The sequence below is a fragment of the Chinchilla lanigera genome, unplaced genomic scaffold, assembly GCF_000276665.1.
Source record: "Chinchilla lanigera isolate Chin_1 unplaced genomic scaffold, ChiLan1.0 scaffold00008, whole genome shotgun sequence".
Classification (NCBI taxonomy): domain Eukaryota; kingdom Metazoa; phylum Chordata; class Mammalia; order Rodentia; family Chinchillidae; genus Chinchilla; species Chinchilla lanigera.
The window spans coordinates 13023253-13049736 of NW_004955409.1; the positions used below are offsets into that span (position 1 = coordinate 13023253).

Consider the following 26484-nt stretch of genomic DNA (forward strand, 5'->3'; position numbering starts at 1 on the left):
GGGAGGCTGAGGCAGAAGGATCACTGAGGCCAGCCTGAACTACATAGTGATACCCTCATTCAAAAAAACAAATGAACAAAAAAACCCACAAGAATATAACTGATTTGCTAATATGCTAATATTTTAACAAAGAAACTAGGCCAAAATGGGATTAGGGCAACTGTCTTTACTATCTTTGAAGGCTGAAATAGATTTATCATAACTACTTCATTAATCTTCATATTTTCTAGGGCTGATGGGACCATCATGTCTAAATCTGTTACTTTACATTGTATTGAAGGAGGCTTTAAGTGAAAGTAAATTGTAAAAAATCCTGACTGGACATGATTCGCAGGGGGCCTTAGGTGAAAGGATCAAAAGTCTGAATCCCTACCTGGGCAACTTGGACCGAGTCTCAAAATAAAAAAAATGGCTGGGGATGTGCACAGCACGAAGGGCTTAAGTTCAAACCCAAACCTGTGCAGTGGGAGATACATGACTATTACGTGCATTGTATGAAAATAATAATGTAGAGAGACTTTTGTGGCTCTCAAGACCAGAATTGTGGGGCTGAGGATTTAGCCCAGCGGCACAGCGCCTGCCTGGCAAGCACAAGGTCATGAGTTTGATTCCTAGTACCGGAAAAAAAAACCCAAAACACAGAAAAACAAAACAAAGACCAGAATTGTTATTTGATGTAGAAATACATGTGAAGGATATTTATTTAAGCCTTAAATTATTCACTGAAAATTTTCCTTGAGCTTCCAGGCCAGTAAGTTGAGAAATGTAAGGTAAAATCAGTTATTAGAATGAGAAGAAAAGTTTATGCAAATTGTCTATATTTTAATCGGAACCATTTCTGTTATATTTTCCTTGTCTAAAAAGTACTTGGTGCATTTCTTGCAGTGAGGCAGTATGAATGTCTTTTTCAGAGGCATGAACTTCAGAAGTGCTGCACTTCTGTAATACAGTGTTCTCAATGGAAAACTTTCGTGTCTTAGTTCACTTGTGCTTGATAGATATTCACAAGTTTAAATACTGTTTAATGGAAGAGAACTTGACACTTGCTTCTTCTCATTTTGTTCCCCTCTTTGGATCATATAATGAGCTATGTTTATTTTGTAATTACAATATTTGCTTATAGTAAAGGACAATGAAGGAATATTAATGAAAAAATGGTTAATTGGTTATCCTTCCCACACCCCAACAGATCCATAGCCGCTTGACCTGAATATGAACACAGAGCTTTGTGTTTGGGATTCACATGGGACTGATTTTTAAATCTTGTAATAGTTTGGAAATCTTTCCATGTCAGTGTCTTGAAATCTACCTCACTCTTTTTTGTTCTTTTGTTTTGACACAGTATCTTGCTGTGTATTGTAGGCTGGCCTTGAGATCCTCCTGCCTAGGCCTCCAGAGTGCTGGGATTATAGGCATGTACGCCAACACCTGGAATGAAATCTACCTTATTCTTATAAATAACTGTATATTAGTGTCATACCAAAGTACCTCAGTTCTTAAACATAGAATATACTTCTTTTTAATAAACTACTATAATTGGCTCTTACATGGCCCAGAACTGAAAACTATTCACACGATATTTAAACCTGCTAGTTCAAGTGCCCGGGGTTCAGCCCCATCCTCCTGAGTTTTTAGCCCCATCCTCCTGAGTTCTTCCCCTGTGTATTTCTTAGCTGGTTCACTAGAAATTTTTTTTTTTTTTTGTCTTTTTGAGACAGGGTCTTGCTATGTAGTTCAAGCCGGCCTGGAGCTCACTTTGTAGCCCAGGCTGGCCTCGATCTGGCAATGATCCGCCTGCCTCAGCCTCCTGAGTGCTGGGATTATAGGCGTGTGCCACCACGCCCAGCTGGAAATCATTCTAAAACTGAATTGTATTTTTTCAAAAATTTTTGAGACAGGGTCTTACTTTGTATTGCCGCTGGTCTTGAACTCACTCTATAGCCCAGGCTGGCCTCAAACTTGGGGCAGTCCTCCTGCCGCAGCTTCCCGAGTGCTGGGCTCACGAGCATGCACCCCCATGTCGAGCTAACTGAATTATATTTTATCGATGGCACTACATTTTGAGCTGGTTAAACTTGTAGGCTTGACGAGTTCTCAGCTGAATGGGCTGCCTGAATACTTGCAGGAACTGGGTGGTTGGGACATGAGCTTGGGCACTGTACCTGGCTCTTAGCCCCATCCTCCTGAGTTCTTCCCCTGCTCTCTGCTTCCTGGATGCCTTGAGTTGAGCAGCTTTCCTCCCACCTGCCATTGTGCCATATTTCTACCTTGGATCCAGCCAGCCATGGACTGAAACAGCCAAAGTGGGTATGGTGGCTCTGGCCTGAAATTTCAGCACTAGGGAAGCTGAGGCAAGAGGATTTTGGGGCCAGCCTGAGCTGTACAGTGAGACCTCTCAAAAAACCTAAAATAGAGGCCAGGCGTGGTGGTGAACACATATAATCAGGAAGCTGAGGCAGGAAAATCATCATGTGTTTGAAGCCAACCTGGGGTACATAATCAAGTTCAAGGCCAGCCTGCATTACATAGTGAGACCCTGTTGCAGAAACAAACGAAAACCAAAAAACAAAACAACCCCCCAAAATAAATAAGTAAACATCTCTAAGTTTTCGGACACTGCTATTTTGTTACAACAAAAAAGCTGACTGATACACATTTATAACCCTAGAAGTGAGGTTATTAATGAGTATTAAGAGAAAGAAAGAAATATACTATTTGTAAATAATATCTGGTAAGAGAAAACATACCTCAGATTTAATAAACCTAGAAAGACAACCAAGGCTTTTTAAACAATTATTTAAAAAAAAATTATACACACATACTGGGTACAATTTGCATTGATTCAGTACAACATTGTTTTCCTTCTCCAAAACAACACACAGTAATAATGTTAAGATCAACATTTTAGCTGGGTGTGGTAGGGCACGCTTGTAATCCCAGTGCTGGGGAGGCTTAGGCAGGAGGGATTGCTTGAAAGTGAGTTTAGGCCATGTAGTAGGTTCAGGACCAGCCTGTACTACACAGGGAGACCCTGTCTCATAAAAACAAAACAAAACAAAAAAATCCAACAAATAAAAAAACCCCAGCATTTAAAAAAGTGTTACAGGGAACTGTGTGAGCTTTTGTGAATTGCTTTTAGATGAGGCTGTGTCAAGTATGCCTTGCAAGGCAGAATGTTTTTCCCCCTCTTGACTTTAGGAAAGGTTATTTGTCAGTGAGGACAATGTTAATGAGTTCCTTGAAGCAGTCCTGAGCCCTCCATGCAAACAGACGGTGCCTCCCACCCCACCGTTAATTGAAGTTCTTCAGGTTACTGATGAGAGGATTCAAATTCATGCAGAGGTAAGATTTTGGTGGCTTTTGGGGAGAGTGGCTAGCAAGGTTAAAGCCTGATTTTTGATTTCATAATGTCATAACTTCATTTGATTTTATTTATTTATTTTTGGTACCGGGAATCAAACTCAGGACCTTGCGCTTGCCAGGCAGGTGCTCTGCCGCTGAGCTCTATGCCCACCCCGTGTCATAACTTTAAAACAAAATGTACTGTATATGGCTGGGCAGAGGGTAGGAGAAAAGACATCTGTCTGCATATTTCCATGTGCTTAAACATTTCATTCTTAGAAGACAGAAGTCTCTTTTGACTTTCAAGTCATGGCAATTATGTCATAGAATTGGTCCATTCCTTTGAGTTACGCCTTAAGTTTGGTCATTGTTGTAGTCTTCAGTATGGGACACAAAAATAACAGTGACAGGCACCACTGATGCATGAACTGGGGGAAAGATGGCTGTGAAGAATCACAGAAATTCAAAAAGCTCAAGAAATCTATCCGTGTCCTTGTAAAAGTGACAGTTAAAGAGTTTCGTAGACCATGTTTAAAAGCTTGGATTATTTTCTCCTGAGGGAGATAAGGAGCAATGGAAAGGATTTAGTCAGATCCTTTAGACATGGATGACTGGGGAGGAAGCACAGAAGCATATTTGCAGATCTGCAAGGGTTAGTACCATACAGCTTTTTTAAAAATCCATTTTGCAGTGGTACAGTAATCTAATGTGATATTTCGAAGAATGATTAATCTCATTTTTTCTTTGATAGTTACAAGAATGTAGTAATCCTGATCAGCTTCGAGGAAAGGAAAAAATAATCAATGAAGGATGTCCTCTATCTGAAAATGAAAATATAGAACATCTTACAACCGCTACAGTTGATTCTGATTCATCTATAGCAGTTAAAGCACCAGAAATAGATATTTGTGGTTCAGCTGCAGGCTTTCAACAAGAGCCTCTTGATGTTTCTGAAATGATACTAGGACAGTCTCAGCCACCTGAGGCAAAAATGGAACCTGGATTTGTAAAAGAAAAAAGTGCTGCCTATTCAAATGAGGAAGATAGCTTAAAGGAATCTGTCACAACTGCAGAAAAAAAATTAGATGGAGGTCACCAGTCATCATCACTGAATAAAACTGCAATTCACAACACAACAGATTTTGACAGCATAAAAGAAACCAATATGCGAGATGGTAGTGTGCAGGTTATTAAAGATCATGTGACTCATTGTGCATTCAGTTTTCAGAATTCTTTGCTGTATGATTTGGATTAATTCAATGCAACTTTGCAGTTTGAGTGTTTAAAAAATTGGGGGACCTAAAATAGTTTAATTATTAAAACTAAACGTATTCTAAAATATATAAAATACAAATTGAAATGTATAATTTTAATTCCAGCAGGGAATCTGCAGATGTTTTTCCTTTGGAGTTTAAACAAAGTTTCCTTAATTATAGAAATACTAGTTTTGTGATTACTCTGATAGAGGTTTTTTCTAATGGAGAGTAAAACATTTAGTTTTAATACAACCTGAATTTGTTGACTTCTGATGTTTTTGCTGCTTTTCTTTACCATTATTTTAATAAAGTTTTAAAATATTCACTGAGTTGTTTGTCACACAAAGCAATTCTCAAGGTTGGAAGTAAGCAGAAATATGTGTGCAAGAGTGGAACTGCAGAACTACTTGTTTCAAGTGTGATGTGTTTATGTTGAAGCCAGCTTCTTAGAAGCAAAAGACCTTTAATCAGCATTAATGATTAAACAATTACAAATACACCAAATAAAATTCAGTATTTTTGCATCAATTATATTTTACTCTTCTCATTTCTGTCACACAAAGTATATATTAGAAATATAAGTACATATATGTGGTTAATGATTTTCAAAATTCAGTTTTTGAAGTTACTTCTGAAATATTAAAACATCTTGGTTTTATAGAATACATTTAAGAATCTCAGAACAGAGTTTAAAATCAGGCTATTTGCTCCAGTAGGCAGATGATCATATTACCACATCCAAATAAAACCAGTGTTTTATAATCAATTTCTTTTATAACACAAAATATGAGGCTAAGGGAAAAAGCTGAACCAGGTTTTTTTTCCCACAAAAGTTACTAGGACAGTGTGAAAGAAAATGTAGTAAAAAAATAAGTATTTGTTGATGTAGCACTGCGCTGACCCAGGCCGTGAGCTGATGTACAGTATTTCTGGGAATCTAATTCCTTCAGTTCTTTGCACTGGTGATAGAAGGTCAGGGTACCAAAAGCTGCTATAGAGCCTGGTGATTCACCCTGGTTTACAGGTACAGCCTCAGGCCAAAACAGGCCCCAGATTGGGCTGTGAGGGAGATGTGAAGGTGCCTCATAAAGCAAGGGAACCATCTGCCTCACCTTAGATGAATACACCCTTTGTCCAACCACACTGTAAATCTTCAGGTGGTAACAGTGTTGAGATTGTCTTAAATTTTCTTAGGTTGAAATTCCAATAGTACTACCTTTACAGAGGAATTAATCTTACGAATAATTTTTGGTTGAATGCACTTACATTAAAGGAGACTTCTGAAAATTGAATTGAGGGCCTGGAGCACAAGAGGCAAATGTTCCACCATTGATTGAGCTAAACTACCAGTCCCTGTATGTACTGTATTTTGTTTTGTTTTTGAGACCATGTCGCTGTGTAGGTCAGCTTGGCCTTAAACTGTGCAGTCTAGGCCGGCCTCCAGCTCAGAGCAGTCTTCCTGCTGCAGTCTCCCAAGTGCTGGGATTATAGATGTGCACCAACACGCCTGGCTTTTTCTTGTTTTTGAGACAGGGTCTCTCTGTAATCCAGACTGGCTTTGAACTTGTGGTGATCCTCCTGCCTGCCCCTACCAAGAGCCTGGATTACAGGTGTGCACCACCCCCATCCGGTTATCTGTTCTTAAAAAAAAAAGTACTATTTCAGTTAAAGCTGGCACCAGAACATGGTGCACTTTGGCACCACTGAACTTTGTATCATTTCTGGTCTTCAAAACAATTAGGACTGTATTTCCTTTACACAGCAGTTTTTTTTTTTATTGTTCCTTATTTATGCCTGGCTTTTTTTTTTTTTTCCTACTTTCTTTTTTGGCTATTTTGAAAGCCACAGGGAATGCATTCATGAATAGGGTTTTATTTTAAACTCATATAATGCATAGATAGTAAATAAATACTAAGATGTATTGCTAATGTTCAAACCTAGAATGTCTTGAATTGTATAAATAAAACTTAGTCTGCAAAAATAATTAGAAACCTTTTTATGCAAAAATGAGTATTTTATTTTGGCAGCACTAAAAGAAAAAAATCAAAACCACTGTATTTCTACATTGAGGTGAAAACAATGTTTAAAATTCCTTATCAAATACATTCCAAAAGAAAGTGTGTTCTATGAAGTTTCCAGAGCACAGGCAAATCTTAACACAACAGTACAGGAATCCATAATACTGAAAATGACTGTTCTGAGAGTGTTTAACAAACATAACTGTTGGGTTCTTAAGCCGCTGAAGCAATCCTTTCTAATAACCATGTCGAGTGAAACTGGACTGGCTCCATTAATACTCTTAATGATTTCATTGTAATACTTTTTACTATTATGAGTTTTAAATTCTGCTGTACTTAAAATAGTTTTGAAAGTGGAAAAGTGTACAAAATTTTGGATAAAAAGATTAACAGATGCAATTTAAATAAAATTTCCCACTATCTCTCCTGTGAATTAATAATAATCATGACCTTTAGCAGATAACAGACTGAATTTCAAAACCCAGCTCCCCAAATTAAAACTTTACTTTCAAATCTTAACCAGACATAACTGAAAAGGGTTGCTATATATCTGGACACCTTTTACAAGAAAAAAAAACCTTTTGTATTAAAGCAGAAACCAGTTCCTAAACCCTTGTATTATTCAATTGTATATCCTGTTGGGACAAATATCAAAAATAGAAGACTGTCACTTTTGCTTCTGTAATTGGAATTTTGTTTTTCACTGCAGTCTTCTATAACTTTTACAGAGTTCATGGTCCCTAATATCTCCCCACCCTCCATTTTTCCTAGGTGGGGAAAGGGCTACCATGGTAAACTTCTCACTGATACTCAGAGTTTTTGGAAACATGTACTGCTTGTTATTATTTAAGAGTGCCTCGATCTGGGTACTCTGGGTGGATGGCCTACATGTTTTCTTGTGATGCATACCACAGTCTCCAGCATGAAAAATCCTGGGCACTTGAGGAACCAGCACTTTCCAGTATTTTGGGAGGCAAGACACAGTCAAATACTGAAGAGTCCAGTCCCAGTTATAATCATCGTAAGTACAGAAAGTGTCCGTGCACTGAATCAGCTTCTCATACGCCTCCCGGGTCAAGGCTAAACCCATATTGTGCTCTGTGGATTTCCAAGTTTTTACATCTACCTTGTCAGCAATGCCATGGAAGCTACGACTGGCGGTATAGGTCCCCAGCGAGAGAACGTCACACTCTGGACATTCTTGCTGCTTCAATTTCCACATCTTTTTGAAGACATGGTAAAAGTCTGGGGCTAAGTAGTGATCTTCTTCTAGGAAAAGTATAAGACCAGCATAATCTCGAAGAACTTTGACCCTTTCCCACACGAAATGCAGCTTCCACCACCAGTGATGTTTGGTTTGGGAGAATTTGGCCTCTCTGTAATGACCGAAGGAGTCGGGATACTCAGCGTTAATGCACCCCAGTTTCAAAGCTGCATTCTTCTGCAGGTCTCTGGGGCAATCTCTGGGGTCACTGCCTGGAAACTCATTCGGGTACAGCTGAATGCTGAAAGGAAAGAACACCTGCAGAACCGGACAGAAATCCACCCCAGCGATCAGCTGGTTGATCTCTGTGCACCAGAAGTCGTGGCTAAAGATGACGAGGACGTCTTCAATGCCCTGGGCTTTTCGAAGTGAGTCCAGCAGCAGTCGGAGGTATTCGGGCCGGTTGTGCACCTGGACCACCAGCACCAGCTCTCGTGGGGCCCAGGTGCCAGCCTTCTCTACATTCCTCAGTGTCTGATCAAAGTTCAGCTGGTACACCAGGGACCGGTACCGCAGCGTCAGGTTGTCCGCCTCAGCCTGCGGGGCAGCGGGGACCAGCGGCGCCGCCGACGCGTTGGAGCCCCTGCGGATGCCCACCGACACGGCGGGGTGGTCCCCGCCCCGGCCGCCCGCACCCCGCGCGGGCTCGGCGTCCAGCAACGGCGGGGCCAAGGCCTCGTTCTTCCTCTGTCGCCCATTGCTGCTCCAGAGGACGAAGCCGCAGGCAGCCACCACGAGCGTCAGGATCAGCACCTTTCGCTTGTAGATGCGGAACCTCATGGTCTCCAGAGCTGGGAGCGCGGGCGGGCGGGCGCGGAAAGGAGCTGGCGGCCTTTGCACGGAAGGGGCGGGCGGGCGGCGGCCGTCGCCTCGGCCTGCGGCGCTAAGAACTGGCCCCCGCGGCCGTTCTCGCTAACTCATCGCGGGCCCCGCAGGTCCCGGGGCCCGAAGCTCTCAGCTGCCCCGCGCCGCCCGGCTTCCGCACATCCTCGTCCGGCAGCTGCAGCCGCTAGGAGCTGCGGCTCTGCATCGCCTCGGTCCTCTCCATTCAGCACCGCGGGTCCCGGAAGAAGCCCAGTCGCGGACCCACCACACCCCAGCTCCGTTACCTGCGCCTCCAACACCCTTGCGTCCCCCGCGTTCTCATCCTGCCTCGGGATCGGGGCGGCCGAGCCTGACGGACGCAGCCCAGCACCGCCCCGGCGGGTACACCTCTGACAACCCACTACTGGCCCGCGGAGCGCCGCGGCCCCCCCGACCCCCACCCTCCGGCCCGCCCCCGAGGTCGCTGGTTGGCGCTTCGCCGACGCGTCCTCAGGCGCCCGGCCGCCGGATCCGGCTTCCAATTGGCTCGCAATCCTGTCGCTCAAGTTCCGTTCCTACTTCCGCTCCGTCCTTTCCTTTCCTGTGAGGCGCGAGCCGCGTGAGGTTGGGAGCGAGGGTGACGGACTTCTCGGTAAGTGCACAAGGGGCCCGGGGCGCTTCGGACGGGAGCCCCCAGTGCTCGGAACCCGGGGGTGGAGCAGGCTCGCGTACGCGGGGAGCGAGGCTCGCAGCCTGGGCTTAATGGAACTTAAGACTGGCTTCTACATCCAGAAAAGAGCGCACGCATGGCGGCCACGGGGCCGCGAGGCCCGCCGGCTGCTCACGGACACGTCAGCCTTCTGGGCCGCGGGCGGGTGAGCGAGCTGCGGAGCGGGGAAGCGAAACCAGATCGATGTGATTCTGGAGAAGGAACGGGGCGGGCCTTAGCAGAAGCGGCTGCTCGGAGGACGGCTCCGGCCCTGCCCAAGAGCTGGGAAATGGAGGAAGCGGGTGGGGACCGGAGCCGTAAGGAAGCTGGGCTTCCCTCTGCGGAGGAGAGTAGATCGGCACCACCACCTTTTGTCTTCGTGGGCAGCCGCGGTACAGCGTCCAGGAAACGCACTTTGTACAGAGAGCCGGTTGTTCCGGCGACTCCTGGGGCGCCCGTGTGTGTGCATCCGGGCCTCGCGCTGTGGGCGAGCGCCGCCCACCCCACCCCACCCCGCGCCCACTAATTGAAGGCTTCCAAAAACATGGCGGGTGCGCGCTGCGTGCTGGCGCGCGCTGTAATCTCAGCGCTCGGAGGCGGAGGCAGAATTGCCATGAATCCAGGTTAGCCTAGACTGCCTAGTGAGTGCGAGACCAGCCTGCGTTACACAGCGAGACCCTGTCTCACAAAACCATGGGTGGGTTACATGACTGATTTATGTCATGCTCTTTTCTTATAAACGTTTGTATGGGACTTTAACTTTGCAAAATGTTTCAGGTCTTCTACCTTAATTTAAATATTTTATTGCAGTTTTCATCTTGTAGACAGCTCTACTGCCAAGATGGTCAACGTACCTAAAACACGAAGGACTTTCTGTAAGAAGTGTGGCAAGCATCAGCCTCACAAAGTGACCCAGTATAAGAAGGGCAAGGATTCCCTGTATGCCCAAGGAAAGAGGCGCTACGATCGCAAGCAGAGTGGCTACGGAGGGCAGACAAAACCCATCTTCCGGAAGAAGGCTAAAACGACAAAGAAGATCGTGCTGAGGCTTGAGTGTGTGGAGCCGAACTGCAGATCGAAGAGGATGCTGGCCATTAAGAGATGCAAGCATTTTGAACTGGGAGGGGACAAGAAGAGAAAGGGCCAAGTGATCCAGTTCTAAACTTTGTGGCAAACATGTTGAAGCTGTCGGAAGATTACCTGTAGGAAAATAAATGCAGTAGTAACCATACCTAAATCTTTGTGTTTCTTGACTCAGAATTGCATATTTAATATAGTTTTTATTTTTCTCATGTGGTTTTCAGTTAAGGATAAGTTGGGCATAGTGACATCCTTACAATCTCAGCACACGGCTGGCAGAGGCAGGAGGATCGCAAGTTTAAGCCCAAAGTGGGTAATTTACTGAAATTCTGATTTAAATAGGGAGGGGCTGGGATGTATCTCAGTGAGAAGGCTCTGGGGTTCAATCGCAGTACCACAAAAATAAAAAACTAAAATGACTTGGAAGTGAATTAAGATTCATCCTCCTCTGAAATTCTTCCTCTTAAATTTTGTTCCCCAGGAATGGAATTTTGTATTTAAGAGGAGGCCAGGAGTTTTGCTTCGAATTTTACAGTCGGTCTTTAGAAGTTAGTCACTTGGGTGAAAAATCAATAGTTGTTTTCTGGTGAGTTTCACAAGCCCGAATCAACTGGAGTTACTTGTTAAGATGCCCCTAATGGATTCTTAAAATCCTCTAGTCCTGAGCCCTTACTTTATAAATAAGGGATAGTAAGATTAAGAACAATAGTAAAAAACAAATTTATATTGTAATAAGTGCCGGCATCACTACTGTTGCACTTGGGGGCAATACTGAGTAAAATGAAGGTGTGCTGGACATGAGCCCTTTAATGTTTGGACAGCTGATCCAGTAACCTGGTTATTGCAGGATGGGCTGATAGCAGACGACATACAGTACAAAGGACTTAAGTGACAGGATGGCACATGCCTTCACACTAAGAATGGCTTCCAATTTAAAACGTGTTCATTTCTGGAATTTCCCATTTGATACTTTCAGGCTGCAGCTGACTGGTAACTCAGACCGTGGATAAAAGGGACTGGCATAATAGGTGGAATCATAATCACTATTGAGCAGCTGGAAACTGGATCAGATTTAAAAGATAAATCAGGCCTGTGCACACAGACTAGATGGTGTGGAAGACTTAAGCGAGATTAGTTAGAGCTGATGGTTGTCAGGTGCTTAGGAAGAGTACGAATTCAAGGCCAGCCTAGGAAACGGTGAGAACCTGTATCAAAAATTAAAGGGGTTAAGTCAGGCTGTATGCCTGTTATTTCTAGCACTTGAGAGGCTGAGGCAGGAGGTTCACCATGAGTTAGAGGTCAACCTGGGCTCAAGGCCAACTTGAACTACACAAGACCATCTCAATAGTATGTCTAAATTGTACCAATAAATAATAGTCAATATACATACATACATGGGGTTGGTGACTCGGTAGAGCATTTGGCTAGCTAGCATTTGTGAGACCCTGGGTTCAATCCCTATTCCCATGAAAAACAAATTGATTTTTAGTGTGCTATTCCTGTAGTTGCTACTAACTCCATATAGCTATTCAAATTAAAAATGCAGTTTCTGAGCTGGGCGTGGTGGCACACACCTGTAATCCCAGCACTCAGGATTACAGACTGAGGAAGAAGGACTGTTGCAAATTCGAGACCAGCCTGGACTACAAAGTGAGCTCAAGGCCAGCCTGAACTGCATAGTGAGACCCTGTCTCAAAAAGAATAATGCAGTTCCTCAGTTATACCGGCCACGTGTAGTGCTCAATAGCCACACATGGCTTGTGGCTAGTTCACTGAACATCATGAATATAAAACCTTTCTAGCTGGGTGTGGTGGTACATGCCTGTAATCCTAGTGCTGAGGCAGAACTCAAAAAAAAAAAAAACAAAAAAACCTTTCTACCAGGGAAATACACAACATGGAAGCCAGTGAAAGTGAAAGTCGCATGTCTGTGATAGCATAAATGCTGTTGTTTTAAACCTGTTTCATACTCTAGGAAGTACTCAAAAGTTAGAATTTTTTGACAGTTGGGAGGGTTGAGGAGGTACGCAGTAATTATGAAAACGGAAAACTGAACTCAGATTTAAGCCTAGTAATTACCTGTATAAGAACAAGTGAACAACTGTATAAGAACGAGAATATATGATAAATTCTGCATATATACGATTTTTTGACAGATATTTACATCAGAATGACTAAGCAGATGAAGAATGCAAAGGCAAAAGGCTAAGGTGAAGTAACAGATGGTTTGCATTTATTCCCAATATGGACCGTTAGCTGCATTTGTTATGAATAACTGGTTTTCTAGAACATGTAACTTCAAATGGTACAAGTCAGTTTTTGGATACACACCATTTCCTAAAGAACCTCTCCCAGCACCTCACAGCCTTTGCACCAAGCTACACCCCCAGGCCCCCTTACTTTTGAGACAGGGTCTCTGTGATGGTTAAGCTTAACTGTGTCAACCTGATTGGCTGGGGAGCAGCTGGGGGAGTTAGTAAAGCACACTTCTGGGTGTGTCATGGAGGTGTGAACTTGGTACCAAATCTGGCCCCTGACCCCTTCCTTTCGGGCCCTATTGCCCTGTGGTCGCTATGAACCAACATCTTTGCTCTGTCATGTCCCCCGCACCATGAAGTTTCTATTTGAGTCAGCCAACTATAGACCGAATCCTGAAACTGTGAGCCAAATTAAACCTCTCCTTTAAATTGTGGATGTGGCCTTGCATCTCAAGGGGAAAGCTGAATAAATATTCTTGCAAGTTGCTTGGTTACACAGGCTGGTCTCAGACATCTTCCTGCCTCAGCCTCCCAAGTTGCTGAGATTCTAGGCTTGTACTACCATACATGGCTAAAGCCATGTTTTAATGCACCCATTTTGTAATATTTATGAACACATCACGAACTTCTGAGTTTAGAAAAATCCTAAGAAGCCAGGCACAGGGATGTGTGCCTATAGCTCCAGCCATTGGGAGGCTGAGATAGGATAGCCCAGGACTCTGGGCCCAGCCTAGGCAACATGGAGGGAGGGAAGGAATTAAGAAAGAAAAGGAAGGAAGGGGAGGGAAAGAAAATTCTAAGATTTTTTACTTAACTACAGAATTATTGGCTTTAAAGACCAAATCTATAGAATTAACTATAGAGGACAGGACAGAGCCTGGACTTAAGGTCCAGATTTGCATCCACGAACTTCATTCTTGGTGATCTGTGAGGATTAAATAAAATCCTATATGTAAAACACCTGGGGCGAAGTAGGGACCAAACAAGTGGCTGTGTTTTTTCATTTAAAGGCACCATATTATAAAATATCATTTTATAACATAAAATACTTTTTTGCTGAAAGAATTTAAATGATCACTAGCAATACAATTTTTGTTTTTTAATTTTTTGAGACAGAGTCTCCCTATGCAATTCAGGCTGGCCTTGAACTCACAGCAATCCTGCCTCAGCTTCCCAAGTGCTGGGATTACAGGTGTGTGCCACTATGACCAGCTCTTAGCAATACAAATTTAAATTCAACCTCTGGTCCAATACCTAATTTCTCAGAGAATCAGCTCTGAAAATTATGATTTAAAGATCATACAGTGGCTGGGGATATAGCTCAGCAGCACAAGTGTGAGGTTATGAGTTTGATTCCTGGTACCAAAAAAATAAAGAGATCATATAGCAATACAGTTTTAATAAAAATGTTCTAACATTTAAAACAGTATTTACTTAGGAATAACTGAATTTTCAGAAAAGAAAAAAATGACCAAAGCGAGAAACATTGTAGACTGCCAAAAAAAGGAGTTATGTCTAGAGACTATGTCCAAGTAACAAGGTGTTAGCACCAGTTTTCTCTGGGATTATTTATACTTTCCTTTATTCCCCCAAAACAGTTATGAGGCTATTTCAGTGGTCTAGTAGAGTGACTGGAAGGAGGGTAGTGGGAATGAGCAGAATGGAACAGTTAGTACTGATTCTGTTTTCCACAATTCTCTCAGGTCCACTCCTTTTCAGTTCATTTTGTTATTGTTGCAGCTGTTTTTTTCAAGACAGAGTCTCAATAAGTTGTCCAGGCTAGCTTGAAGATTGTGATCTTCCTGCCTCAGCCTCCCAACAAGTAGCTGGGATTACAGCCTTGCACCACCTCAAATGGCTATCAGTTTTTAATTTAAAAAAGTGGTGGCAGGGGGGAGTGGTGGTGCATGCCTGTAATCCCAGCATTCGGGAGGCTGAGGCAGAAGAATCATTGCAAGTTCAAGACCAGCATGGGCTACAAAGTGAGCTCAAGGCCAGCCTGAACTGCATAGCAAGACCCTGTCTCAAAATGGAAAAAAAAAAAAAAAAAAAAAGTGGTGGCAAGCCAGAAACGGTGATACACACATTTAAGCTATCTGGAGGCTAAGGCAGGAAAACTGCCAAGTTCCAGGGCAGCCTGAGCAACTTAGTGAGACCCTGTCTTGAAAGAAACGAAAAGAAACAAAAAGTAAAGAGAAAAAGGGCTCAGGATATAGCTGAGAGCTCCCTGGCTTCAATCCTCAAGATGGCAAAAACAACTGGAATGTAGTTAGTAGAAGCAGCAAGTTGCTAGGCCCTCTCAACTCCAAAAGCAAAAAAATTAGAAATCAAGACCAAGAGTATGTGAAGGCTATTCTAAAACTTACAAAAGCCGAAGCTGGTTTGTCCCAAGCAATTCCTACATAACGCTTAGTGAAGACCATTCCGTATGTAAAATATGTGAATACAGAATGATGTGATTAACAAGTGTACATTAAGTATTCCTCATCCAAAACACGTGACCAGAAGTATTTCAGATTTCAGGATTTTTTCCACATTTCTACAACATACGCTATCATGGGGTGGGACAAAATCCTTTCGTGTTTCCTATCTACTGTGCACACAGAGCCTGAAGGGAATTTCACGCGATACCATGCTTCTGGAAGGAAGGCAGTTCGACTGTGACCTGTCATGAGCCAGTGTGGAATCCTCCACTTGGGGCATTCCATCAGCACTTATGAAATTCTGCATTTTGAATGAGGGGTGCCCAACGTGTATATGGTTTAACACTGAAGTTTTCACTATCGTTTAGAACACTAATACTCCAGTTTATTTTGTGGCATATACAAACTTCACTTTGCTTTGGGGAAGTAGTCTGGTGGTAGAACTTCTACCTAGCATACACAAGGCTCAGGGTTTGATCCCTAGTACCAAGAAAAAAAATAGAGCTGGCTGCTATGCCACAATCCTGTTGCCCCAGCATTTTGGGAAGCTGAGGCAGGAGCACTGCTTAGCAACCTAGCAAAACCCTGTCTCAAAACATAAAATTGAAAAAAAAAAAGTTGAGGATGTAGTTCAGCAAGAAGGTCTTGGGTTCAACCTCCAGTACTGCAAAAATGAATAAAATAAATACAAAAGGTAACCCTATGTCCACACTGCAATATGAGTAAATTAACCCCACAATAAAAACTAGCTTTGCTGGGTGGGGTGGCTGAGGCAGGAGGATCGTTTTGAGTTCAAGGCCAGCCTGGGCTACAAAGTGAGCTCAATGCCAGCCTGAACTGCACAGCGAGACCCTGTCTCAAAAAGCCAAAAAAAAAAAAAAAGGCTTCAGTGAGATCAAAGTTTTGGAGTCAAATGACTTAATGTTAGCCCAAACCCATTCCTCTCCACAAGGAAGCACACAAGAAGCTTCCCTGTCTCCAAACTGACACTGTTAAGTCATAGTTAGTCTGACTGATCTGGAACTAAATGAAATTTCTTTCCCTGGTGTGACGTTATTTGAATATATCTGAGGAATTCACATAACAGGTTAAACAACAGAAGTAAGAGGTAATAGGTGCTTCAGTACCACCCATATTATCCACTAAGACCACAGTGTGGGCAACGGAGTGCAGATTCATAGTAGCAGTTCCTTGAATGAAACTCTTTAGACAAAATCTTCCACAAACACAGGTTTTTGCAGTATCCAAATCTTGGCAGAGATGGAAAGGAATGGTATGAGAGGCGTATGGAATCCTATTGGAAAAGAAAAATTATGTTACTAGATGAAACAGAACTTCATATATAAGTACAAGGATTACTAGGACATTGAATTATGAGAAAAAAGAAAATGATTTATTTAGGGGACGGTATATTATTTTCCTAAATGGTAAGAATGGGACAAATGCTGGTAGGGTTTAAGCCCAGCCTGGGCAACTTAGTGCAACCTTATTTCCAAATAAAAAGTGGTGAGTCTAGGGGGTGTCGCTCAAAGCAAAGGCTCTGGGTTCAATTCTCAGTACCCCCACTACCACCTTAAAAGGGTCTGTATTGGCGATGGCGAGCCTTTTAGAGCTCTCGATGCAAACAGCCTGCTGCGGCACATGCGCCCTAGGCTCGTCACCACTGGTCTATACCAAGCCATGAAGTACTTTTCAGCAGGAACACTTTAATGATCTATATTTCTCATCTACACTATCTAGAAGCACCTCCACAGCTAACGTAACTCCGACTGACCTCTTTGTCAGATAAGAAAATTTATAACCAATTAATATTTATTGAGAACTTTTATGAGCCAGGCACTGTTCTAGGGATTTATATGTATGGTCATACAGTAGTGGGCAATTAACCCTTACTTAGGGGCCAATGCCTTACACCAGTGTTCTCACAGTGTGATCCCCTAAGCAGCACTATCACCTGGGAACTTGTGAGAGCTGCAAGTCCTTCAGCCCCATCTCACACTTACTGCATCCAATTTAGCAGGCCAGCAATCTTTTTAATATTTATAGCACTTAGTAATTATTTTCCACCTTAGCTGTCATACATATAAGAAAGCGTGAACAAAATGAGAAACTATAGTTCAGAGTCTCAAGAAACAAACTGTAGTTGGTGTTCAAAGGTAAGAGGAAGAGAACCAACAGGTACTCGCCCTGTATGACAAATGCTTTGGCTTTATATTACCTCATTTATTTTCACAACTCTATGAAGCAGGTATTATTCTTATTTCAGATAAGAAAGTTTAATCAAAGAGGTTACTGAGTTCAAGACAGCCTGACCTACACAGCAAGAACCTGTCTCAAAAAACAAGAAAATTTCACAAAACAGAATTTGCTAAAGTTATATAAAGGGGCCAAAGCCAAGTCTAACTGCAAACACTGCACTCTATCATTATGCCAAAGTGGAGTTCTCAAACTTCAGGGTGTATCAGCGAGCTGGGCCCCGCTCTCAGTTTCTGATTCAGGAGGTCTAGGGTACAGTCGCAAACCTGCACCTCTAACAGGCTCGGAGTGGCTGCTGCTCAGAGGATTATACCTTGAGGGACAATGCCATTCATTCAACAATTTATTAAGTGTTTACTGCACAGCAGGTGCAGGGGACACCATGGAGACCTTCCGACAGTGATGGTGAACCTTTCAGAGCTTTCAGCGGTAACAAGCGGGCCATGGGGTTTACCGCTGCTGCACAGGGAAATAGTGGAGAGAAAAATGAAGTTCAACCCTCATGGATCTTACATTCTTGTGGGAAAAACTGACAACAAACAAATAGAAGTTAAAAAATATATAAGGGCAGGCAATAAGTATTATGACCAAAAACACACACATAAAAACAAAAAAACAAAACCAAAACAACCAAGCACTGTAGTAAAACCCTTCTGGAATGACATCTGGGCAGAGAACTGAAGGAAATGAAGGAGGGAGTGAGTGCTGAGATTCCTTGGAGGAAAATCACCCCAGGCAGGGGTAAGGGACATCAAGAAGGCCATGGTGGCCAGGCGTGGTGGCGCACGCCTGTAATCCCAGCACTTGGGAGGCTGAGGCAGGAGGATCATTGCGAGTTTGAGGCCAGCCTTGGATACAAAATGAGTTCAAGACCAGCCTGAACTGCATAATGAGACCCTGTTTCAAAAAAGACCCCAAAAAATGAAGGCCATGGCGGCAGAGAGCACATGTGAATTAGCATTCTGATGTGTCAGGTCCATGCACCAACTCATGATGAATGCAACCATTATGCACTGCAAATGTGCTAGCAATGATAAAAATTTTAAATAAAACAAAATAAAAATTAAATCAGGCATGGTGGCTCACACCTGTAATCTCAACACTCACAAGGCTGAGGCTGGATGACCTCCCCGAGTCTGAGGCCAGCCTGGGCTACACAGTTCAAGAAGGCAGCCTGAATTACATAGTGAGACTGTCTCAAAAAACAAACAAAAAGGCTCGCAGAGCAAGGAGACAGGTCAGACACAGCCTTTCTCTGAGAGTCTTACTGACTTTGATGGGAATACTACAATGCTACAATAACCTTACCTATTATATAGTATGGTTCGTGCAGATAATTCCAATAAACTTAATGGCACTTGTAGCTTTATCACCGGAAGGGTTTTTGGTTGTTCAAAAGTATTTCCAAAAAGATCCACGTACTCAAGAGATAACTTTTTAAATTCACTAGGCAAAACTGCAAGCTTATTTCGAGCTGCTGACAAAAAACGAAGGTTTTTTAGCTGTCCTATCTTGAAAGGAAGTTGAATCAATTCATTATCATCTAGTTTTAAATCTGTAAGTTCTTGGAGTTGGCAAAACTGCACAGGGAGTGCTTTGATTTTGTTCTTGCTGAGATCTAGCTTTCGAAGGGACTTCTGGAGTGTAGACTGACAAAAGGCCACGCTGAATGACTCCAAGTTATTGTCACTCAGGTCAAGTTCTTGAAGGTGTATGAGGTCTCCAATTGTAGTGGGAAGCTTTTTTATGTGGTTATGACTCAAGTCTAATTTCATGAGGTTTTTTAAACAAAGCATTCGCATGTCAAATCGGACAAGCCCACAATAAGAAGTCTGAAGGTATTCCAGGGAATATGGAAAGTTCTTGCTTAGGGGATATTCTTGTTTGCATGTAATAACCATTTTAGTTTTAAATTTTTCAAATTCTGAAGTCTTCACTGGTGTGAATGCTGAAAGTGACATGTTGACATCACAGCCTCTATGAGCCAGTCTCATGGCTGAAAGGAAATACTTTAAACTGCAGGAATTGGCCTGAGAAAAGAAGAATAAACAATTATAAGCTGGGCATGGTGGTGCACGCCTGTAATCCCAGCACTTGAGAGGCTAAGGCAGGAGGACTGTTGCGAGTTTGAGGCCAGCCTGAGATACAGAGTGACCTCCAGGCCAGCCTGAACTGCACAGGGAGACCCTGTCTCAAAAAACAAAAACAAAAAAAACAAACAAAAAACCCAGCAAAAAAACAATTATAAAGTCCCTTTCAGATAATGCATTCAGGCTAGTTTCTCCAATAACAAATACTATATATAGTCCTTCAGTGAAAAAAAAAGATGAATACTATAGTTCTGTAGCTACACAAAATGAAACAACTATTCATTGACATTGGCTGTAAAACATACGGTTTTAGTATTTTATCTGATCTAAATTTCAACTTTCAGGGGACGGGAGGAGGGGTTGAAGGGAGGGTAGGGAAATGAGGGGACAAAAAGAACCAAAAAACCCCAAGTTATATCATGTACAGGTACAAATTCTCCATGATGAATGTGGTCATTACATATATCTAAAATGTACCAAGAAAAAAATTATATTTACACTATAACTAAAAAATAAATAACATAAATTTCAAATTTCAAAGTTTTAAAAAGTTACACTGAGGATCCATATTCTAAATAAAACTGCTCAGAGGGGATTGTAAGGCAGGAAAGCAGTAAAGATTAAGATCTGGATTTAAGATCAACTGACCCAAATCCTCAGTGTCTCTGTCTGGCACAGGAGGCCAGGCTTGCTGAGTACTGCAAAATGCCCAGGGTACCATTCACAAACACCAAGAGCTGTGCAAAGTAAGAACCCTCCTCACAGGCAACGAAGTGCTAAGAAACACGGAGTGCAAGACAGACTACTTGTAGCTGGTGATAAAGAGAAACTGCTGATAAAGGGTCAAGTGAATTAAATCACCAATAAAAATAGCTAATACTTAAGGATACATTAGAAGCTTCCCAAAGTTTAAAAGTGAAGGATGAGCAAATCTTCAGGAAGTTGGGAACCTAAGTATGCAAGTGTGTTTTGCTGGATGTGGGAGCTGTGCGCAGGAGTACAAGATTGGGAATACACCACCTTACAGGATGGGACTAGACTGTGAAGGAACTTGGATGCTAAGGTCTGGCTGTGGGAAATCACTGAAGAATTTTGAGCATGAGATTTACATGACAAAAGCAAAATATTCTGGCAGGAGTGTACCCAAGCACCAGGAGTGGAAAGTCTAAAGACCTGGGCCGAGCAGTTAAAGATGGAAAAGTCACCCCCAACAGTGGAGCTATGGAAATGGAAGGAAGGTAGGGTAAATAACAGGCAGGGGACTGAAATAAAGCTTTTATTTCAGGGGTACAAAAAATGTTCCTTGAGATAGGAGACAAATGAATAGCAGAGAAAACTAAAGGTAAACCTGGATAGGGCCCTATCACAGACACCAAAAAAGGAAATGAGTTTTATTAAGGAAAGAGTGATCACTACTGTTAAGTTCTATGGAGTTTAAAAAGAATGGGAAACAGTGGCACTACAATTGGGAAATAATGCTATCACTCATTTGGGGGAGGGGGTTCTACTGGGGATGGAATCCAGAACCTGCGAATGAGCTACATCCTCAGCCCTTTTTATGGTTTGGCAGGGTCTTACTAGGTCGCTATATTGCTCAGGGTGAACCTGAACTCTCCTGCCTTAGCCTCCCATGGTACAAGTGTGTACCTCTAAGGCACGGAGATTACTGATCTTGCAGGGCGTGCTTTGAATAAACCAATACAAATAAAGGTCCAAAGATAGAATACGAAATTAGAGGGAACAGATTTAGCTTTGTCTTTTCAGGAATTTGTTTATTTCATTTTACTATTACTTTTTTGCCAGTTATTTATTTCAGGATTAGGGTTCTGACTCAGGCTTCATGCATGCTAGGTAACCGCTATATTACTAAGCTACATCCCAGCCTAATTTTTTATATTTTGAGACAGGCTGGCTTCAAATTTGTAATAGTCCTGCATCAGCCTTCTGAGTAGCTAGGATTACTATGCTGCACCATATGTGACTTTATTTTATTTTTCACCGATTTATTTTTTTAAATTTTTTTGAGCTAGGGTCTCACTATGCAGTTCAGGTTGGCCTTGAACCCACTATGAAGCCCAGGCTGGGCTCTAACTCACGGTGATCCTCCTGCCTCTGGTTCTAAGTGCTGGGATTACAGGCATGTGTCACCACTCATGGCTATTTTACTTTTTAAATTGGTAAGATCTCAGCTTGTTTTTAGATAGAAAGTAGTTACTGAGTGGTTAAAATGAAGATCAAGAAGAAACTGAAGCCAAGTGTGGTGGTATATGCCTATAATCCCAGCACTCTGGGAGGCTGAGGCAGGAGGATCAAGAGTTTGAGCCCAGTCTGAGAAACTTATCAAGACCCCATCTCAAAATAAGATTTAAAAAAAATTTTTTTTTTTTTTTAAGGCATGGTCTTGTTATGTAGTTCAGCCAGGCCTTAAACTCACTTTGTAGTCCTGGCTGGCCTTGAACTCAGGGAAATCCTCCTGCCTCAGCCTCCTGAGTACTGGGATTACAGGTGTGCACCACCCCGAGTGTCTTGATTGCTGTTTTTAATACCATACCTTACTTAGACAGATATCCACAGGAGGTTCCTTTAACCGGACAGTGGCCTTCCCTTCATCCACAAATTTGGTGAAGAACTGTTCAATGTTCTCCTTTAGCTGCTTAAAACCAACAGAAAAAAAGGACAAAAATAATATTGTTATTTAACAATATTTATTATAGTTAGTCACTTTGCCAGATTTTGGTTTGGCTTTTTTTTTTTTTTTTTTTGTAGCAGGAATCAAACTCAGGGTCTTATGCTTGCCAGGCAGGCGCTATGCGGCTGAGCTACATCGCTGGCCTTGGTCTGGCTTTTAATACTGAAGTCTGGGTGTTTCACAGTTTTGGCAGTTGAGTAGACAAGAGAAGCACAGGATGCTACCACCCGATCACAGAAGTTTTACCCACCCTAGTGGGGAGGAAGATGACCTTAAAGATTAGAAGTGAAGGGGCCAGGAGTGGTGGCACACACTTGTAATCCCAGCACTCAGCAGGCTGAGGCAGGAGGTTCGCTGAGAGTTGGAGGCCACGATGGGCTACATAGTAAGTTCAAGGCAAGCCTGAATTACATAGTGAGACCCTGCCTCAAAAAAAAAAAAAAATTTAGATTTCATCTTAAGAACAATGAAATCCACTGAAGAAATTTTATTCCCCAACACCTGTAATTGCAGCACTGGGGAGACTAAACCAAGAGAATTGCAAGTTTGAGGCCAGCCTGGGGTATACACCAAAACTCTGTCAAGAAAATCAAAATTGAGGACGTAGCTCAGTGGTGCGGCACTTGCCCAGCATCCGTAAGGCCCTGGGTTCCCCAATATTAAAAATAAAACCCAAATTCTCTCTAACTACAGTGTTAAGCTGGAACTCTGAAAGAGAGGAGGATGGGGTTGGGGAGGCACAATGACGGAAGAAGAACCCTTAACAGACTAGCCAGGGTGCTGGGGGAATAGCCCAAGTGGTAGGTAGAACAGTTGCCTGGCATAACCAAGGTTCAATCCCCAGGAAGAGGGGTTGGGTAACATGTGGAAAACACTTAGGGAGTAAAAGTGAAGAGATCTGATATGCGGGGTGTGGGGGGCAATGGCTTTAAAGTTTCTGCGTGGGGGTGCTATTTATTTATTTATTTAATCTTTTTGAGACAGGGTCTCACTATGCAGTTTAGGCTGGCCTTAAACTCACTTTGTAGCCTAGGCTGGTCTCAAAATCACAATGATCCTCCTGCCTCAGCCTCCTGAGTGCTGGGATTACAGACATGCACTACCATGCCCGACGAGGGTGCTATTCAATGACTTGCAGAACAGGGAGGTTTAGGGTAGCAACCAAAGTGAATTTCCAGACATTCTGATTTTGAAATGCTGAAACACATCCAAGAGAAGATTTCCAGCAGGAGGGAGACTTAAAACCGAAGTTAAGGGAGAGCACTGAAACATGGATTTAGAACTCACAATTTAATCAATGGCAGCTAAAGTCACAAAGTAGAGAAACAAAGGGTTTAAGAAAGAGCACCTAGGTACTTGCCACACCCATCAGCAATAACAACTCTGCAGGACCAGGCCTCGTGTCACACGTTTGAGCCTCCACCATATCCTGAGTACTGTGGTAACACGTCTACCAATCTCTCAAGCTCCTATAATCCAGTCATCTTTTGTTTTTGATATTCTACTACTGGCACTTATTATGGCCCATTTTGTATTTTAAGTGGGTTCTGTTTCTCCCTTTCTAATCTCTGAAAGACAGTGATTACACCAAGTGTGTTATTTCCCACAGTATCCAGAACTGCACCGTGCACGCAAAAAGTCTCCTACTAGGGGTTCACAATAAAATTCTTGGTCGGGATCCCCACCCGCTATCGTCTATTCACCCAGCAGAAGTTTTAAGTGAGGAAACCTGACAGGTGTTTAAGAGCGGCAAAAGCGGAACTGGGCGTGAGAGAAGTCAGTTTTGTGGAAAACGTGGAAGACTCAGCAAAGAGAGACCCAATTCTAGTTACACGTGTGTTCCTGTCACCTGACTGCTCTCCGATCTATAAAACAGTGAGTGACTTCTCAAGTTCTTTCCAGTTTTTTTTTTTTTTTTTTTTTTTTTAATGAATGGATTCCATGAACAGAGGGGGAAATTAGACTTACAACACGTAAGGAGAGCGGGTGCGGTGGCACACACCTGTAATCCCAGCTCTCGGGAGGCTGAGGCAGGAGGATCATTAAGAGTTCGAGACCAGCCTGAGCAACATAGCACAAGGCCAGCCTGAACTACATAGTGAGACTCTGTCTCAAAAATACAAAACAAAACAAAAAATAACCAACCAAACAAACAAAAACCACGCAGGGGAAAAAATCAGAGCTATAAATTCTGAGGCGCAGAAAAGCGCCAGAAAATGGACCTAAAGATGAGCTCTGAGACTTTCTTCCTCGGGGTCGGAAGGAAGCCGCGCGGGACCCCAGCGGCGGGGTGCGGCGCGTGCAGGCGCCGGCCCCAGGCCCGAGGGCGGCCCCGAAGCGCCCCGCGTACCTCATAGCGGGTCCCGCACTTGTCCTTCATGGTGCAGACGAGCAGGCAGGCGGCGCGCGGGGCGCCCTGCTCGCTCCTCTCGGGGGCCCGCGGCTGACACAGGCTCAGCACGGCGCGGGCGCCCCTGCCCCGGTTCCTCAGCCCCAAAGTCGGCAGGTGCCGGCTGACCACCTCCACCTCGCAGTACAGCTTCATCCCTCCCGGGCAGCGGCTACCGAGCGGCCGGGCTTTGAAACTTCCCCGTTCCCGCCGCCGGGGTCCTCAGCGCGCGGGGCCCTCAGCGCATGGGGCTGCCCGCGGCTCTGCCTGCCCTGTGCGCGCCGTCGTCGCGGGGATTCGGGGACCTGGCGGGCCGCGTGCCGTCCAGTTGCGGGCCGAGACCTCCTTTGTGGCCCTGGCCCGGCGGGGCACGGCCGCCAACAGCCTGGGGGTCCGGCCCGCGCCTTTCCAAACCGGCGTTCGGCTAGGGCGCCGCGAGTCCCCGCCCGCAGGCAGCGGGAGGGGCTGTGGTGGGCGGTGCGGCCCGGCCGTCCGCCGTTGGCTGCGGAGGTTGCCGAGGCAGCGGGGTCCCCTGCAGTCATCGGGAAGACTCCCGGGGCCTGGGGAGCTGACCCCGAGGCCGGGGAGGGCGCGGCGCTTCTCGAAGGGACGGGCTTTTTTCCCTCCCCACTCCCTAGCCAGCGGAGCTTTCGAGGACGGGCGGTACCGCTCTCCGCAGTCCATTTATCGAGCTGGTGCAGGGCGAGGGCTGGGGTGCAAATGTAAAGGAGGCGCCCACCCTCGGGCTCGTAACCTTCCTCCCTAAATTCTGTGGCCCGAGCTCCTCCCTTTCCATAGTTCCCGCCTTGTGTTTAAACACAGTGTCTGAACTGTACTTTCATAATTGTGAAATTGCATTAGGACATATTCTCTGTCCCTCTTGCCGTTCTTCTCTCTCTTTGCTCTACTTCTTTGACCCCCTCCTCCGTTTTCTTGTTAAGAGGACTGAACTCGGAACTTTGAACCGAGTTACACTTTATGATCTTCCTGCCTCAGCCTCCCAGAGTGCAGGGATTACCGGCATGCATCGCCACTCCCGGCTCCAAAAGTACCAATTTTCAGTTTAAATGTGACAAAATTATGATTTATCCCTGTTTACCAGTGTATTGAACCGAAAATGTTACTGTTGAATCCACATTCTGAAAACCTGCATGATCCAGGAAAAGCAGTGATTAAGGGAATAAATTACCACTCCCCAATTTCATATTCTTTTCACGTGTAGAGCATTAAAACACTACTCAGCGTTTAAGCAACAGTTCATCGCTAGGTCACAGGGAAAATCAAACTACAACCCACAATTTTCAAGGAATATTAAAATTTTCAAGGACTATTGGACTTTGTAGAGACTTTTTGTTTTTTGAGTGGATGACATAGAAGAAAATAAAACAGCTCAAAGTATTACAATACATTAAATATGTTTCGCCTCTAGGCACCGTTGAGAGCTAGGAATAACTTTCTTTTTAAATGAAACGGTCTTGCTATGTAATTTAGACTAGTCATGCACTTAGTGTAGCCCACGCTGGCCTTCAAGTCTGCACTATCCTGCCTCAGCCTCTGGAGTGCTGGGATTGCAGACATGCACCGCCACTCCTGGCTGCAATTAAGAGTAGAAATATGCAAAAACTAAAGACAAATAGAAAGCTTCAGTATTTTATTCGGTGTTAACTTCGGTTGTTGAAGCATGGGTTCAATAGATGTTAAATTATTTAAGTAGCTGAGAATTGCATAACAGTTAAATGGTGATTTTAAAGTGAAACTGATGTATACTTCCAAATAATTGTCATACTTTCAAAAAGAGATGTCTCGTGCCCATCTCCGCCTTTTTGGATGGTGCTGGGGATTGAGCCCAGGGCCTCATTCATACTAGGTAAACACTACCATTTTGGAACTCCTAGTTCCAAAAATA

At 43.7% G+C, this 26484-nt stretch overlaps 4 protein-coding genes across 7 annotated transcripts in view; 2 read left to right on the forward strand and 2 right to left on the reverse strand.

Moving 5' to 3' along the window:
* Dnaaf2 (dynein, axonemal, assembly factor 2) overlaps positions 1-5126 on the forward strand; it is an 8438-nt gene extending 3312 nt beyond the window's left edge. The window contains exons 2-3 of the mRNA XM_005376838.2: positions 3199-3342; positions 4094-5126. Of these exons, the coding sequence (XP_005376895.1) occupies positions 3199-3342; positions 4094-4597 (648 nt within the window). The 3' untranslated portion in view covers positions 4598-5126. The remainder of the gene's footprint in view (positions 1-3198; positions 3343-4093) is intronic.
* Positions 5127-6325: 1199 nt separating this feature from the next.
* On the reverse strand, positions 6326-9154 carry Mgat2 (mannosyl (alpha-1,6-)-glycoprotein beta-1,2-N-acetylglucosaminyltransferase). Its single transcript, XM_005376841.2, has one exon. It carries the CDS (start codon positions 8658-8660, stop codon positions 7317-7319), a length of 1344 nt encoding a protein of 447 aa, XP_005376898.1. The 5' UTR covers positions 8661-9154; the 3' UTR covers positions 6326-7316.
* A 92-nt stretch (positions 9155-9246) lies between these two features.
* Rpl36al (ribosomal protein L36a-like) lies at positions 9247-10624 on the forward strand. Of its 2 annotated transcripts, none has more exons than XM_005376842.1 (2): positions 9247-9336; positions 10204-10624. In XM_005376842.1, the coding sequence occupies exon 2, from the start codon at positions 10235-10237 to the stop codon at positions 10553-10555; it is 321 nt and encodes a 106-aa protein (XP_005376899.1). In that variant the 5' UTR covers positions 9247-9336; positions 10204-10234; the 3' UTR covers positions 10556-10624. The 2 variants fall into 2 exon arrangements, with proteins under 2 accessions (XP_005376899.1, XP_005376900.1); XM_005376843.2 differs by having other exon boundaries at positions 9248-9336; positions 10218-10624.
* Positions 10625-15776: 5152 nt separating this feature from the next.
* On the reverse strand, positions 15777-24786 carry Lrr1 (leucine rich repeat protein 1). 3 transcript variants are annotated; one of them, XM_005376845.2, is made up of 4 exons: positions 24540-24786; positions 22052-22150; positions 18719-19440; positions 15777-16448 (listed from the first exon to the last, which is right to left on the reverse strand). In XM_005376845.2, exons 1-4 carry the CDS (start codon positions 24732-24734, stop codon positions 16208-16210), a joined length of 1257 nt encoding a protein of 418 aa, XP_005376902.1. In that variant the 5' UTR covers positions 24735-24786; the 3' UTR covers positions 15777-16207. The 3 variants fall into 3 exon arrangements, with proteins under 3 accessions (XP_005376902.1, XP_005376901.1, XP_005376903.1); XM_005376844.2 differs by having other exon boundaries at positions 22052-22153; XM_005376846.2 differs by lacking the exon at positions 18719-19440.
* Positions 24787-26484: the final 1698 nt, after the last annotated feature.